This window comes from Pelobates fuscus, chromosome 2 (genome assembly GCF_036172605.1).
Source record: "Pelobates fuscus isolate aPelFus1 chromosome 2, aPelFus1.pri, whole genome shotgun sequence".
In the NCBI taxonomy this organism is placed as follows: domain Eukaryota; kingdom Metazoa; phylum Chordata; class Amphibia; order Anura; family Pelobatidae; genus Pelobates; species Pelobates fuscus.
This window is the reverse complement of record NC_086318.1, coordinates 424,499,787-424,518,218: the sequence shown is the minus strand read 5'-3', so window position 1 is coordinate 424,518,218 and position 18,432 is coordinate 424,499,787. Positions and strand designations below refer to the sequence as shown.

The 18,432-nt window shown below is 37.1% G+C and overlaps 1 protein-coding gene across 1 annotated transcript in view; it reads right to left on the bottom strand.

The window, feature by feature from the left end:
* Positions 1 to 9,670, bottom strand: part of PCSK2 (proprotein convertase subtilisin/kexin type 2) — a 113,237-nt gene extending 103,567 nt beyond the window's left edge. Inside the window, exon 1 of the mRNA XM_063444041.1 lies at positions 9,194 to 9,670. Coding sequence (XP_063300111.1) covers positions 9,194 to 9,370 — 177 coding nt within the window. The 5' untranslated portion in view covers positions 9,371 to 9,670. The remainder of the gene's footprint in view (positions 1 to 9,193) is intronic.
* Between the last annotated feature and the right edge of the window lie 8,762 nt (positions 9,671 to 18,432).

The following is an 18,432-nucleotide window of genomic DNA, read 5'->3' as shown; positions in this document are numbered from 1 at the left end:
GCTAAAACACATTACGTATTCAATTTTAGTTTTGTGCATCTGCTCCACGGAGCTTGCAGTTTTGACTTAGAGCAATACCGATTGTGCCGTAACCATGGGAATACCCTAAAGTAATAAACGAAACAAGGACACAGAATTGAACACATTTAAACTCCATACAACCAAGTTCTTTTTTATCTATAGAAAAATGAAATCTATTTGGATCATTAAAAATAACTTTTACATACAAACAGAATAAGTCAGTAATTGCACAGACTGCTGTTTAGACCTAAAACTATTATAATTTTATACATTTACACAATTTTAATTTTTCACTGCCACCAAAAGTGATACGCAAAAATTATAAATGGGCTGGATAATTTTTCCAGGTAAGCTATTTTTACAGAAACATCTGGTGAATTACATTTGTATATATTATAATTTATCTTGCAATATTTCCGTCTGAAATGTTAGCATAGAATTAAAAATATTACATGGTAAAATATCCCACTTACAAGTATTTTGTCGGTAACCTAATGGCGTTTCTGGGACTACAACTTCCCAAAAATGCACCAAGAGTAAAAAAAAAACATCTTGTCTGTCTGTGTTCATAATGAGGGGGTGAATCCCTGGTATTTATTGGGAACGCACTTAGAGAAACATCTACATAAGATATCATATATTAAGAAGAACCATGTTAAGCATCAAAATGTGGCTGAAAATATGAATTAAACTCAACATCATAAACTAACATTTTTAATTCCTTGCAGCTGTTATCATAACTGTATCTATGAGAATGCTGGATAGATTTAGAGGTTTTTTTTCTTCCAAACTGGAATTTGTCCGAATTTGGGCCAATCTGGTTATAGTTTGTATTCCTGAACCCCAAGCCAATTTTTTTTCAAAATATTTCCCATTAAGACACACTGTGCAAATCATCACACCAAATTCTTCACAACTTGTCATTTTGCACTCTCTTAAACATGTTTCTGATCGTATAGTACAAGAAGATCAAGAGTAATTTGATCTTTGTCCTTTATAATCTTAAACCTGTTTAATCCAGACTAATCTCATATTCATAGACAGGTATCCAATGTTACCCTTTAAGGGGGTGAGTGTTTACAAAATGTATTTTAACATTTAATTAATATAGTCAATTAATTAATCCTTCGGGTGTGCCTTAATTACATAACGTAATGAGGCTATAAAATATATATTTTTATTTTGTTTCTTATTTTTATTGAGGAGTATCATCTACCCTAATGTACACTAATCAGCCACAACATTAAAACCACCCTCCTAATATTGTGTAGGTCTCCCTTATGCTGCCAAAAGATTTCTGATGCGTCGAGACATGGACTCCACAAGACTTATGAACATGTCCTGTGGTATCTGTCACCAAGACATTAGCAGCAGATGTTTTAAGTCCTGCAAGTTGCAAGGTGGGACCTCCATGGATTTGATTTGTTGTTCCAGCACATCCCACAGATGATCATTTAGGTTGAGATCTGGGGAATTTGGAGGACAAGGCAACACCTTGAACTCTTTGTCATGTTCCTCAAATCATTCCTGAACAATTTTTGCAGTGTGGCAGGGTGCATTATCCTGCTGAAAGAGTGCACTTTTCCATCAAGGAACATCATTGCCATGAAAGGGTGGATGTGGTCTGCAACAACCTCTAGGTAGTTGGTAGGTGTCAATGTAACATGAACATGAATGCCAGGGCCCATCATTTCCCAGCAAAACATTGCTCAGAGCATAACACTGCCACTTCCAGCTTGCCTACTTTCCATCCATTCCATGTTGCCATCTCATCCCCAGGTAAACAACGCACATGCACCCAGCAATCCACTTGTGGCGATACCTACCTGCTCCACACGAAGCAGCTCCTCTCAGGTCGAGCAACCACACCATGCAGCCGCGCAGCTTGAGACCTATAAGGGAATTAATACTTACCCATTGGATGTCGGAAAATTGCACCTCTGCATTCGCCAACGCCAAGCCTCTGCTGCTCTCTGTTGGTAGAAATGCAGACAGTGCCCCTTCTAAAGGTGTGTCCTTAAATATATTTAAACATAATGAGGTCATGCTCGCCCTTAAAGTGACCATGTCATCTAAGCGACCCCATGCTCTTTGGAGTCACAGAGATGACATGGAGCATTTAGGACACATGTGAAACTATTTAAAGCATGTTTAGGCCCTTACTTATTGCCCTTTTGTGGTTTTTGTTTGGTTACATGTATAGTGCTTCAAGATACTCTCTTGTGAATTCCTGTTATTGACCTTAGCTTTGTTTTGACTTTGAGAACTTCTGGTATCCTGACATGGCTTGTATATTGTATATTGACCGTGTATTTCTATTATCCTGACCCGGCTTGTATCTTCACCTGTGTATGTCTATATTCCCTAAATTCCTGTCCTGGCTTTTTTTTTTATCCATATTTCTGTATTCCTGAACTTAGTTAGTCTTGACTTTGATCCGTCTTTTAATACATTAAGTCTGGCCTCTCTAAGGCTTGGTACAGCTTTTTGGACCCTCATTGTGTGGGTATCCTCTTTCCTGTGTGTTAAAGTAACAATATCCATAACTACATTAAAAAGACGATACATCTTTGTCCAAAATGGCTTAAAATCAAATTTCTTATTGAGTTTAATTAAATTGGCATATTTTCTTCTAATGCTTTTAGTGTAAGTGCTGAATATCCATCTTAACAACTCTTTTAAATGTACTGTCCTTTAAAAGTCAGTTACAAAAAATCCGATCTCTGTTAACAGGCCAACATGTCTTGAGATTGTTATTCCGTTTTCTGTTGGTACCAGTAATAATATATTGGATTTTGTCCTGTCCTGTGCAGATATTAACATTTTTTACCCTGAAGAATTCCAATATCTGCATTACTGCAGGATGATGTCACCCTAGTATATAACAGTATGAAAGAGCTACTGAATAAGAAGTGATAGTGTGCACCGAACTTTTAATGAAAAGGCTAACATACTGCAATACTTTCATAATGCATGGAAAGACACCACAACCAACATTTCAGCTTCATAAATAATGTGTATCAGTACACGAACCTGTCAATAATTAGCTTAACAATCTATGGCTCAGGTCAATTTTTTTCATAAAAGATGACGAAAATATAAATAATTTCACCTGGATGTCATTTGATGCTTATTTGTTTTTGTCAGAGTTCTGGAGGCAAGGGTAGAGTCCAATAGAGTGCCAGACTAATCGTGTCTTTAAAATAGAACCAAAGTCTAATGTTATGCATTGCTGACTGGTATTTTTTACAATACAATTTGAAGAGATTTGTGGAAAAAGTTAGCACCATCTATTGGTAGTTTTGAGTATTGCTTTTTTTTGTATATATACTTTGTCACCATCTGTTGGGCAATGGAGTACACTACACCTATGAAATGTACAGGGCATCCCATACAATATGTAAATGGCCTATTCTTGACATTTGGACAATAGGAGATTACTACATTTGTAATGTTTGCATTATCATACCCTGCACCAATGTTTTATCTGGTCATGTTTATTCTGGTTTCAAATCTATTATATTGAACAGCACACTGAGTTTAATAAGATAAGGACACAAAGTGTAAATTCTTAAAAAAAAAAAAAAGAGTTTACGAGTTCCATCTTGAAACAGATAGATAAGGTACTGGGTGACCATTTCTCAGGAAATGATAGGAAATACTTGGTTCTGAGCATCTCAAACACCTTAGTAAATTGGGTGACAAATAATGGTTGAGAGACGGGTGCATACTAAGAGTACATATGGAATTGTCAAGCGGATAATACCTCCCCGGCAGTCATCTGTCACTATACATGAAGGCCTTCCAGCCTACCTATCCAGTTACCTGTCCGTATGCTGCAAGATGCAGATTTCAATGTCGATAGTTCAGATTTGCTACTGTATCTGATCACTTGTTGCTTTGTGATAAGCAAGTTTGTGATATAGTTAACAAGTTACAAAATAGGTCAAGTACCTCATAGGTGAATTAGAACAGTCCATCAGGTGGACAAATGAAGCACAAAACATAATCTAGACTGTATCTTAATACGAGCAAGGCCTTCTACTCATCGAATCCTCAAATCAAAGTCATACAGAAGAATTGTAGGCTCAACTAAAAAGAACAAGGAAAAACTGCAAATGAAGGATTAAAGTTGCATAATTGCATTGCAGACTAAAATCCATCAAGTTCAACCTTGAAACCCATTCTTTTATGTTATCGTACAAAAAGAAAGCAAAAAAAACCCAAAAAACGATTGTAGCCATTTTCAATTATGCCACAAAGAGGGGGGAAAAATAATTTTAAACTCCATAATGTCAATCTGATTTCTCCTTGGATCAACAACCTGTTCTCAGTGAGGTTGCAGTGTGAATAAGTGCTTTATGTATGCATGAACCACGCACAGTTTATTTCCCTTATACAACATCCCATCAATCTATATTTTGCTGTTTCTTGCATGAGAAACGGGTAAACAAAGCGTTTCATTCAGATCACAGACTTTTCCGCGTGTTAACCTTTACCTAGTTTCCCAAAACACCTTTACATCTGCATCCCTTTCCTGTAGGGACATACGCGATGGAAATATCAAGCCAATCTACGCTCTTGAAACAGAGATGGCAAAATGTTCCTGGAAGATAGATGGTGAATCTAAGTCCAATAAAACACGATGTCACTTTCTTAAGAAGGTATTCTTTACTGTGATATCAAAACGTATTTGCACTATACACTAATTATAAAACAATCAAGCAAAATAAGTATTAGTGGGTGACACCTATTTTATTTTCATTAATCCAAGCCTGCCACAGATAAGGCTGGAGGTATAAGTATCTATAATCAGGCTCCCCCTGTTTGAATGGATTTTGGAGGCCCACTAGCCCCTCAGTATTGCACCATATGCATAATAAATAATAATAATGTAGCAGTAATAATAATTTAGCAATCAGCTAAAATTCTCCTATGGCTGACTGGCTTCTTAAAATCACAAGTCTGATACATTTTAGTAACATACAACAGTAGCATATTGTTTTGCTGATTTGGAGATATTTTATTTTTTAGTAAACCACTTTCATCTGGCATTATGTGAGTTAGTTGCAAGGGTGGTGTAATCTAATGCTTAATTAACAGAACTCTAATATCTCATATGTTTTTTTATTTATAAATTTAAAATCTCTATGATCAACTATGAATCCACAATGAAGCAGTGGGTGTCCTTTGTTTGTTAGCTTTTAATTTAGCTATATTATTGTAAAGATATAGGTGTGTTTACATTTCTGCTGCCCATGTCCTTTTTTTTTTTTTTTTTTTAAAGAGACAATATAAAGCAAACACTGGGTATTCTCAGTTTTATTCCATTTAGCATCTCTATTTATCCTCGCACTAATATTACTTAGACTAAATAGCAAAAAAGGTCCCACGTTTGCTCAGCTCAGACTACACATTGTGAAAATTGAAACCACATACACTTAGCTGGCTAATGTAATATACAGACGTGTTTGCTAACTCGTCAGTGGCATATTATCAGACAAAAGACAGCAGGTCTATTATTTAAGTTACCATTGTCATCAAGATTTACATTCCATTGTGTCACCTGATTCACACCGAACAAATATTAAGGTTTATTCACTAAAGAGCTAGTCAATTAAAAGCCATCTCGCAAATTCAAAGCTAACACGGTACAATGATAGAAAGCCTCCAAACTGGATGAGATCATTTTTACAAACTGGCTGTTCTGCAAGTTGCTAGACACCTTAGCGTATACTGAGTATCTTCACTAAATGTTATATACCCAAGGATAATGCATCATTTTGGGCAGGCTGGGATAGTTACCTGCAATGTTCTCTTTGGTAGATGCTGTGTATACTGGATGTGGACATTTTGCCTACATGCAAGTATTATGTTTACATTCTGTGGAATCTTTAAGATGTTTCTCGTTAGAATATCTTTAAATACCCACAAACAGGGTATTGAACTATCTTTATCCGTTTTGTCGCAACATGCTCTATATGAGAAAATTGTGCTTTTGAATGTTGATGTTTCATACAATATCTAAAATGTAAAAGATGGAGGATGTTGTGCATCCTCTTACTATGCAGTCCTCCTAATAGTTCAGTAATGGCCGAACAAATGAAAAAAAAAAAAATTCAATGGTGTAAATGTACATAATTCTACTTTTAGGTACCCTTGGACAGCTTGAAGTGACAACCCATGTTTAAAATAAATGTTATCCTATGCTTTTAAACACAAGAAAACAGTCTGATAGTTAAAAAGGTGGTTTTAAACATTATTTTTCTTTCAAACTACTACAACTACTACATTTTGTGAATGGACAGATTAATTAAATAGTAATATTATAGTAAAGCACAATAATATTATATGTACGTGAGCAAACCATATATATTATATGTTTGGTGATAGTTTTAAAATTCTAACATAATTCTAATATAATCAACTATTATTTTCACCAGAGTGTTTAATCACTAAACAGCGATTATTCGCAAATTGCGCTCAAAAGGTTAACGCCATTATCGTGACGACTGATTGAATATATGTTTTTTTCAATTGCTACCTCCATGTTTGTATTAAGATTTTCAATGATACAATATCACCCTATCCCACTTACATCGTTTTGGAAACATTTTGACACTAGCAAGAAATTATCAAACAAAATTTTTTTTTTTATTGATTTTGAAACAAACAAGAATTGGTAATAAGTGAGAAATATTGAGTTTAAAAAGAAGCAAATCTAGAATAATTAAGTAATTGAGAAGCTTAGTAAAACTGCGAAATTGTTACCCGCTAGTGTTAATGTTCCATTTAGATCTGTATATATGTAAATGTCACTGAATATTGGGGGGTTCGTCTGGGCCCTGCATACATGTGGTGCACTACAAAACTGTTCTTAAATTACTGCTCATTAGGAAGAGACAGCAGCTGACATTTACGGTACATTTTCAATGAGCTTACTTGCTCGCTGCTCACTGTATCCACTTTAGTAGCCCAGGGGCTTGTCAGTCAGATGTACTTGATCATCCACTGAGCGATGAGAGTGAATAATAATGGATAAAGTGGAATACTATATATCTGGATCAACCAAGCCAAACACTACAATACTCCATTTTTCTTTTGCCCGTTTTGATTTTAACTTAAATGCATGATGTTTTTTTTTGTTTTTTTTTTTTGGTATAAAAGCCTTGAATGTAAAATATTATCTTTAAAGAATAATTAACGAAAAAGAAAACAATAAACCTTACCTGTGAATATAGGCCAACTAATCAAAATATATAAAAATTACCAATAACATTTTTAGTAATTTATCTTTTCATATGTAAGACTTGTTTCTGATCTTTATTGTGTTTTACAATAGCTCCCACTGTATTACATTAAAATATTTATTTACCTAGGGGTTTATTTGTTAAAATAGGAATTGTGAAGAATTGACAATTGAATAGCAAGTTTAAATCGAAAATACACACCATAAAAAAAAGGAAATCACCAATTTTGTTAATATAGCCTAAATATCTGTTTATTAGTAAACAAAACCACTTAAATGTCATATACATATCCAACAACGTATTGTATGATTCCAACCAGGGCGAAATCGAAAGCAACTCACTCAATAAAGGTCAAGTATTAAGCCTAATAGACTTTGCTGCCAATAATTAGGAAAAGAAGATTGATGGCGCAGAGGATTCTTTGAGAATGCCAGATATACCGTGTAAATCATTAGAGGATGAAAGGTGAATCTCTCGGTTTTTTTTGCAGGACTACAAATCCTACAATGCATAAGGCAAAGCATCATGGGTGTTGTAGTTCTAAAACCAGTGGGGATCTATCTTTTGGTCACTCCTGATATAAGTCAAAGAAAAAGTTGGGCAAGTAGACCCATGCCACGTTAACCCGCTCGATGCATTGTGCAGTATATTGGCACTTAATCTGATATTATAAAGAACAACTGGAGTCCAAGTATTGATTTATCCAAGCTGTTCCTTTCAGGCTTAGAAAACACAGTGCACTGAAGAAGGGCGGCTGCATTAATTTGATTGTTTGCATGTGCAATTTTCTCTTTACACGGAAATGTTTGCTAATGAGCAAATTGCGCCTTTAATTGTGCCTGTTTTATTTTTGCTTTTAAAGCAAAGTGAACTGGATTGCCGTGTTAAGATTCCTGCACTTACTGCTCGCAAGCAGTAAGAATGTCAGAGAAATTGAAATTCCCAACATTCTATATCCTTTATACCTGAGACACGGATAGTCCCTCTAAATGCATTCCCAGTGGTACAGTAACAGTCTAATGGAGTGCAAGCCTTGATCGATAATATTACTGCAATACATAGACTGCAAGCGATGGTCCCTCTCTGTACTGTATCAGCATTATATAAGGATACAAATGTGTACCTACACTGACACTATTAGTAAGAAGATATTTATTAGCAATGTGCACACTTTCTAGATAATATATAACCTGCACTTAGTACATTAAATATTAACTATCATACATTCTGCTAAACTGGCCACATAGATGTAAAATAATATAGATAGATAGATAGATAGATAGATATGTAGATAGAATGATAGATAGATAGATAGATAGATATGTAGATAGATAGATAGAATGATAGATATATAGATAGATAGATAGATAGATAGATAGATAGAATGATTGATAGATAGATAGATAGATAGATATGTAGATAGATAGATATAATGATAGATATATAGATAGATAGGTAGAATGATAGATAGATAGATAGATAGATAGATAGATAGATAGAATGATAGATAGATAGATAGATAGAATGATAGATATATAGATAGATAGATAGATAGATAGATAGAATGATAGATAGATAGATAGACAGATAGACAGATATATAGAGATAGATAGATAGATAGATAGATAGATAGATAGATAGATAGATAGATAGATTTGCACTTTAGATCCTTCAGAAATGTGTGCATTCTTTTGGTAATTTAATTTGGATTAACCCCTATGTGTTTGACTAAATAATAGTATTATCTTGTGTTTTCTCTCCTCTGTCTGGGACCTTGCATTAAGTGTTAACTGATGTCCAGTGAAGTAAGCACAGTATGAAGACACATTGTTAGCATGGTTAGTATGTAGCATTCCAATAAAATCATGCCTCTCCCTTGATTCTCTGAGTTACAGTAACAATAAGGTGAAATAAGACCTTACCTTCCTGGCCCCACTGAATCCATATTCCGATGCAAGTTGCCTGGCCTCCTCCTCTCCCCCTTCATGCAAGTCAACCAAAAAATGATCAGTGAGGACAGGGCTTTCGGCAGAAGCAAAACCACTGATAGATAACATGAGGAGAGTCAGGAGCACCCACTCTGTCACTGGACCTTTCATCTCTCTCTGTCTTTCAATGTGCAAAAAATAAAATAAACTAGGCAAAACAATGAAGGGATGCCAAGGGTTTAAAGCAGAGACATGCAGGGCTGCTGGGAGCCTGGGCTGTGAGATTAAAGGAACAGGCTGTGTGCTTCCTTCTACAGCATCCTCAGTGTGCAGAGCAGGGCAACTCTCTGCTAAAGCCTTGTGTGTGTATGTGAGCCTACTTCTGATACCAGATCTGCATCTCAGCTCCTCCTCATCTATAATTCATAGCAGGCTCAAAGCCAGTACCAAAGTAGGTCACGTGTGGAGGACCCCCATCCAATGGGTGTGAGTGTGTGTGTGTGTGTGTGTGTGAGAGAGAGGGGTGATGATCACACCTCCTTGTCAGACCTGCTCATTAGTTCCTAGCCACTGGCTTCCTGATTCAGCACCCTGGAGAATTCCTGCATCTCTCCAGAACTGTCAAACTGAACTAGCTGCTCAGTCAGGGAAAAACCCACCAGGGGAGCATGCTTATCAAAACTGATGTCAGAATTGTATTTTCATTTTATTTTCCTCTCTTGCACCTATTTCAGGAAACAATGCACAGGGATATGATTCTATGCTGGCTAAATACTGATACATCTTGTATACTGACATTCTGTTAGCAAACAAAGAACTACTGGTATTATTTAAAATTAATAATTATGTGATACAACAGATACAATGTATTGTGTTGTGTTCCCTTTGTTGATATCCTGTCACAGGGTGCTGTGATGTGCAGCCATGTTTGAAATAGAAATCCCCTGGCAGTCATTTGCAGACTGCAACTCTCAGTAGGTACAGCCTGCCTTTAGGAACTCTGACTGCTGTTGAGTGTAACTCTCACCATGCACAGTCAGCTAAGACTTCAGTTTGGAAAAAAATGTGTCTGCATATTGCCTGCCTGGATGTCATGGGTGCTGTCATCCATAACAGCTGAGACATCTAAAGATTGACTGTCCCTGTCTTTGAATTGATTTCTCTGGTGTAATAGAAACAAAAATCTGCTTTTGCAGAGTTTTAAGAGAAACCCTGAAGGATTTAAGGATGTGTTGCATTCTGAATTTGCAATTGTGTTGATGTTTCTTTGTGTGCAATTTTCTTTCTTGATTTGAGACTTTTTTTGAAGAAAAATCATCTTTATTGTTTCGTGACTGCGTGTTATTAGCACAGGCCTTTGACCCACACTGCTTGCAGTAAGCAAATTATAAAAGTCGGTCAGAAAAAAACAATCAAATGTATAGCTCTCGAGTGAATAAGGCGATGATCAATTAGATGAAGAAATCAATTAGATGGAAGCCAAATAAGAAAATGCACTTTGATTCCTTTGTTCTTTTATGCTAGTCCTACTGCAGGTTTCATTGTTAACCTCCGTGATCTCACAATACCTTCAGTTTGATGTTTCAAATCCCAGAACACCTACTATATTTCCATTGGCCTTGCAACCAGTTAATGATCTGAAATCTCAAACCTATGTAATCTCATATAAACACGCAAGCTAATTATTATCACTATTTCAGTGCTCTGTTTTACAGTAACATTGTAGCTATTTAGGGATATATATTTGATGAACATAATGAGTGGTTTTATGTACATATTCCATATCTCAGGAAGACATTTTTTTTACCAACAGACTCGTGTTCGCGGGTTATTAAACTCCAATGTTTTGTTGGAAGGAAATTGTTCTATTTTGTTATATAACAAAATAAGCAATGGCACCCACATTGCGATATTCGCAGTACAGATACAGACATAAAAAATTGAATATATTTATTAAAACAGGAAAAGAAAAAATCCATAAAATAGAGTAACTAAAATTAGTTGCCAGAAAAATAAGTAAAAATAAATAACATCCCAGTGTCAGTTGTAGATTAATAATCTATCCATAGAGAAGAAGAATATCGAAACGCGATCCCTTATGCAGACTTGTAATTCTTAACCACTTATTCCTTTCACTATGTGCTCTAATTATGTTCAACAATGTGTGGTAAATCAAATATGGCGTCTCTACATAACAATATAATGATCTAGTCCAGGCATAGGCAACCTTCAGCACTGCAGATGTCTTGGACTACACCTCCCATGATGCTTTGCCAAAATTGTGGGTGTAAGAGCATTATGGGGGATGTAGTCCACAACATCTGGAGGACGGTTGCCTACCCCTGATCTAGTCATTGCACTAAAGGACTGTTTAACGATAACCTTCTAAAATTTGTGTAAAGTCATAATCCTACACTAATAAGAAAACAGAACGTTTTGGGTAGGATGAGAATTGCTTTTTACAAGGCACCTGGAGACTGACTGACCTTGTATTCACTAAACTAATTGCGTTTAGTTTTTGTGCATAATCAGACCAAGGGTGAGAAAGTGTTCTACTTAAAGAGACAGGAAAATTTCAGAAAAGTTGATACAATTTATGCTCAAATTAACATGCTGATTTGCAAATTAATCAGTTCGTACCAAAATGCCTATAACGTGTTTATTTGTCATGATGTTGCCTTCTTTTATATTTAAACTAATCAAACTCACTGGTCTTTAATAATGAATTAATTGAAATAATTTAGTGATAACTTGCGATTACCCAACTTAATGGCATTCATTCTAATACACAAACGTGTACACATAGTACCAGGTACAGGATATCAATCGACTAGTCTGCACACATTGAATTTAGGCATTAGGAAGAAAACAAATGTTGAAAAATGTAATGTATATGGCATTTCTGTCTGCTTCTGTTATTTACATTTGTTTTGTTACTCCTTGCTGGGATTGTATCCTACAACCTTGAAGCATAAGCAGGAACTACAGGTTAAAGCTTTTATCAATTATTAGCTGGTAGAAAAATGTTTGACACCCCAGGCAGAAATAGATTTTGTGACCCCCACCTCCCCCTTGTGTAATGGTCATTCTCCCTTATCCCTTGTCTCTCCTCCCCCTCCTCTTTGTGACCCTATCCACCCATCCATTTCCATCTTATTCAGCGCTTTTGTCCTCGGCCTTTCAACCTGTGACAAACAGATACACATTGCACACAGATATTCTGCTCTGTAACACATGTATTCACACTCCATGTAACAGTGGAGCCCTGCAATGCGCTCACGCACACCTTACGTGACCACGAGACTCATTAAACACTCATACACATTACAAGAAATACTGGTTATATCCGTAGTATCTATGAAACCCTGCAGATTGCTGCAGAGCTTTGTAATATTGCCCCAAAAGTTGCACAATATCTTTTTACTATACACAGTGCTCATTAATGGGTCTCTGTAACACCTCGATTACATAGCTCATTAATGGGGAGCCCAGTTTCCCACTCGTACACAATGCACATTACTGTGAAAGCCACAAACCACAAAAACACTCTGCTCTGCAATTTGCAACCAAAGCCATTGCACCACTTCTTTCAAATGTACTCCCACATGGGAACGTCTGGTGAAAATCCAGATGTATACCTCTCAAAACACACTTGCTTCCCATCCCCCAATATCTACCTGACCTGGCACAACCTGGCACAACATCTTGCATCTCAAGTTGACACAATTAGGCAAAACATACTCCCACATAATAGCAACAGTGTTATTAAATCCCTCTCTGCACTTAAACCCATGGTTAAGTAATAGAGAATAAGGCTTCTGCTCGTCTCGGTTCTTCTAATCTTACAACATACCCACTTGGCCCTATGCCCTGCTCTGACAATTGTTATTTAGATTTCCTGCATAGATAAAAGATCAAATTCACATTGATCGTATAGATCAGTAGTGTCAATAAATGAAATCTTTCCTCCCATTGAACTGGAAAGATGATTGAAGTCTAGATAGAATGGATTCTACTTGTCTAAAACTCATCACCTGAGTTTTTGTTGATATTTAATTTATAATAGGAGTGTTAGATATACTCCTCAGGTTAGCTTGGAGATATAGTAAGGGTTGTGGCAGAGTGAGAAGGACGTCGGCAGCAAAGAGGTTTATTTTATACTCCCGGGTGCCATGGATACTCCATGGCTGTTAACATCCAACCTAATAGCTTTTGTTAGGGGTTCCAATGCTAATACTTAGAGGCATGACAGTGAAGACCCTAGTCTATTCCTGTTGGTTATTTCAACTGGTCAGATACAAAACCTGCATTTAGTACCGCGGATGATGAAGCACTATATAATTCCAACTTTACTGTTAGGAATTCATCTGGGTAACAAAACCTATGCATAGTACTTCCAAAAATGTATAGTTTATGCGTCCAACGATATCAACAGCCCTGCCTCCCTGGTGATCTCCCAACCATGCAAGATATCTAGTACTTTCCTGATATTGTCGGCCCCTTGTCCTTTCTTTATAAACCCCACTTGCTCATCATTTATAAGGTAACACCTTGCTAAGTCTTTCCGCGTATGGACTGGCAAAGAGTTGCACATCCGTGTTCAAAAGGGATATAGGTCTGAAGTTCAGGCAATGGATTGTGTCACTGTTTCTTAGATACTTCTGAGGTCTATGAGTTTATCTTCATTGCCTTCCAACTTAGCCTGCAGCTATGTGACCCTGTCTGCCATACAATTAAGATCCTCTGGGAAGTCTTCCATCTTGGACTCAAGTTGGGACATGCGGGTCTCTATATTCTGGATGTCATGTACGATGAGCAGTAATCTCAGTCCTTTGTCAGGCTACCTGATGATCACATTATAGTGTATCAAGAAGTTTACCATCCAGAGTTATATCTTTAGCTTCTGAGTACTAGTGAAGTCCCAAGACTTCTGCATTCAGTTTCAAACAAATTGCGATTCATCTAAATTTTGGGAGACTAACGATCCATCTGAAATCCTAAACTGAAAAATGCTATAAGTACAAATCATGAAACAAACAAATCAGACAACAGACGAAACCAAAAATGTGCTGCAAAATGTATACATAATGTTTATATCTTGCAGTACACTGGTTGCCCAAATTTGACAACATGTTGATTCGTTTTAATTGGTTTTACAAAATGATCGCATGGAAGAAATACGTCTGGAATAAAAAACGGCACATGAACAAATCCCAAAGTTGCCATAACTAATTTTTGTTTTAGGACAAATCGATTCAGATGAACCAAATATTTTCATCATGGACAAGGCTAGAAGTCAACCATGACACAGGTTTGCCATGAATGGTATAGAGGACCAAACAAGGTATAGTGAACATGCAAAAAGTGAGAGAATAATTAATTAATGTGGGTTTAATAAACTATGCAGTGACTTGTGTTAAACAAAATGCCAAATATAAAATAAAAACAAATATAAAATTAAAAGAAATCTAATATGGATATTTTTTCTATTTTCTTTTGTAGTACAAAACAAAAGCAAGCCAGGGTAAAGACATGAATGTTGGTAATGAAGGTTTAATGTTGAACGTTCACAAATGAGAAGATGTGTGACTTTGACAGAAAGATAGGGAGACATAAAAGAATTAAACATATCGATGATACGTGTTTGCAATTTCCTGCAGAGAATGTTCTTCTCCTATTTCTTAAAGTGCAAGCCAAATGCCCATGTAGTTCTAGTAATATCAGTTGGAATCAATGTAGCCTAGTCACCCTGACATTTTGTCCTGCTGCTTTTTAAAAGAAGCTGTCACCTTTACAATCAAACGATGGGATTTTCCATTATAGCACAATGCAAGACATTTACTAAAACGTTTTCTTGTACGATCATGAAACTGATGAAATTGTCAGCCTATCATCAAAAAAAGTATCTTTATTTTAATCATATTAAAATTAACTGATTAGTCAGTTGAATCATAATAAAATGTTTATTGAAAAATAATAAAATATATTTATTTTCTTTGCATAATGCAAGAGATATAGAGACATTATTACAAACAATTTAAAACAAAACAACATTCAAAAGTTGTATGCAGCCCTTTTGATCTTACTCTATTATGGTTTACAGTAATTAAACCTATATAACATTATATAATAATATATGAGTAAGAAAGTCTTAAGAACAACACAATCTGTGGCGCTTCTAGAGCTTCATTGTGAATGCCTATATAGAGGGTATTTGACTCCGTCCAGGCTTTTCAAATTACAACTGACTCAAAGGGAGTGAAGTAGTGTGGACACATAGGAACATTGTGCATATATTTTGGACGTGCCCTAAATGAAAGTAATTACCGTAGAGCAAGCATGTAAAACTCGCGGCCCATGGGCCGCATGCGGCTCACAATGAATATATTTGCGCCTGGTGAGCCGCGAGTTTGCCATGATTACTAAGGCAGAGTAGGCACCTGCTCTCCTTCCATTGCTTCTGGGGAGGAGAGGTTGCTGGCAGCAGCGAGAGAGCTCAGTCTTCCTGCTCCTCACTGTTCCCTCGCGCGCGGCCTCTGTAATGATGCTGGGTGCCGGAATATGATGTAATTCCGGCACCCTGCATCACTAAACTGTGCATGTGAGGGAGCAGTGAATTGCAGGAAGACTGAGCTCCTGAGAGAAGAGACGCCACACCAGTTCCCAAAGGTAGGAAGCAATAAATCAAATGATGTTGGTGTGTGCAAGAATGTGGAAATGCGTGTGTGTGTGTGTGTCTGTCAGTAGGTGTGTGTCTGTCAATTTGTGTGTGTCTGTCAGTGAGTGTGTCTGTCAGTGTGTGTTTGTGCCTGTCAGTGTGTTTGTTCCTGTCAGAGAGTGTGCGTGTGTGTCTGTCAGAGAGTGTGCATGTGTGTGTCTGTCAGAGAGTGTGTGTGTGTCTGTCAGAGAATGTATGTGTGCCTGTCAGATAGTGTGAGTGTGTGTGTCTGTCAGAGAGTGAGTGTGTGTCTGTCAGTTTGTGTGTGTGTGTGTGTGTCTGTCAGAGAATGTATGTGTGTCTGTCAGAGAGTGTGAGTGTGTGTGTCTGTCAGTGAGTGTGTGTCTGTCAGTGTGTGTGTGTCTGTCAGCATCTGTGTGTGTGTCTGTCAGTGTGTGTTGGTCAGTGTTGCGATGGCCACGGCTGGACAGTGGAAGACCTGGAGGTGCACGGAGACACACAATGCCGGTCACATTCCAACGTGATGTCAACATTCTCCACCTTCACAGGTTTTCAACGAGTAGTGGGAGGATCCGCTTTGGCACAGGGTGCGGACAGCGCCATTGGGGGTATACCAGATACTGGAATCCATACTGGCAGCGGCAATGTGAGTGGAGTCTGCTTGTTGGCTAATATTGTTTTTCTTGTTGTTGTTTTTTAAACGAGGACCGGGGTTTAGTAGAGGGGGGTGCTGGGATTTATAGAGGGGGGGAGGGGGACTGGGATTTAGTATAGAGGTGGGGGGACTGGGTTTTAGTATAGAGGGGGGGACTGGGAATTAGTACAGAGGGGGAGACTGGGATTTATACTGTACTTTTCAAAACAAATCTATGATTTTATGAAAATGTAAGGGTTGTTTTTTTTGCGGTCCACATAAACTTAAACCTTGTTTATGTGGCCCGTGCTAGCCTTTGGGTTTGACATGCTTGCCGTAGAGGATACCACAATCTCCTGGATCCCAAGGTACAACCTTGTCTGAGGTTGGCCAATCCTCACAATGTAATTTGCAGAAAATAAAAGATGGTCCAGGCACTGAAGGTAAATCCAGTGAGCAGGTTTATTGGAGAAGATGAAAAGCAACATTTCAGCCCACAACAGGGTCTTTGTCAGCTTGACGAAGGCCCTATTGTGGGCTGAAATTTTGCTTTTCATCTTCTCCAATAAACCTGCTCACTGGCTTTACCTTTAATGCATGGACCATTATTTATTTTGTGCCCTAAATTCCATCTATAAAGGAAGTGTTGCAGAATGTTTTAGAGAATGTGTGAATATGTGAAATAGCTTTTAGAACACCTTCTGATGTAGTCAACGTATTGAGACATGAATGGAAACTCTGGGAAGAGGACGTCAGATGAAAATATGACTTTTCATTTTGACCTTTACGTGACTGGACATATTACGTATCAAAATGATTTAATGTATTTCTCTGAGCACCATGTTAAGAGAGACATATCTGGCATGTTTAATTTGTAAATGTTTTATTCCATTAGTGTGACAATGTTTATATCTACATTCATTATATCATATCAGATGACATTTGTCAATTGTATTACCCATTTCTGTTTTTGTTTATATTGTATCTTTTTATCTGTATTATTTAAAAATATTAATTAAAAAAACATTTGAAAGAAAATCATTAAGAACAACTTCCAAAAGTCTTTAAATACACGTGTGAACCATGAGTTATAAATATTTCTGTTGAAAAAACGAGATACTGAAATCTGAACAACTCAGTGAGTTCGAAAGAGTGGTATCACAGGGTCATTGTTAAAATACAGATACAGAGGAATAATTGACTTGAAGGAGAAGACAAAAACGGCTTGATGATCCTGAGGTAAGATAAAATTACGGGTGAGAGATTAAACATGTAACCTGCATTGAGGCTCATTTTCATGAAGTACTGTTGGAGTCAGAGGACAATTGCTCAGATAAAATGTGAAGTGAGAGATAAGAACTATGGAAGAGGAGAGAAATGATACAGTGTTTCACAGTATATGATTAGATAAAAGAAACAAAGAAGCAAATCAAACACCCAGAGAATAGCTGTAAAAAGAGTATTGTCAAGAGAAGAATTCAAAGGTAGAACACGAAGATAAAAATACATAATGCCCCAGCTCCAGGCCCATGCCCAAAATAGGCCCACGGCAGAGTTAAACTTTGCTATGCACAGCCTCAACTCTTTAACTCTTTTTTATACAACAAACAGTGATCTGAACAGTCTATTATTCCTGGCTAGCCTCCACAATCTTTGTGTATGATCTTTGCTGAGGTCCTTGTTGTACTCAGCAAAGGTGACCCACAAAGATTGTGGAGGCTAGCTGGGAATTTGTTTCCCACTTCTCCCCTTATGCTATTCCTCAGTAGTGTAGGGAGGCAGCATGTGATATCACTTCCACTGAGCACTCTAATGAAAGCCACACAGGAGGGATAAAATGCAGAAGCTGCACCTCGTGATCTCCTCTCCTCAGGGCTGAAGGAAAGCCACCCTACTGCAGTGATATGTGCTTTTTAGGCT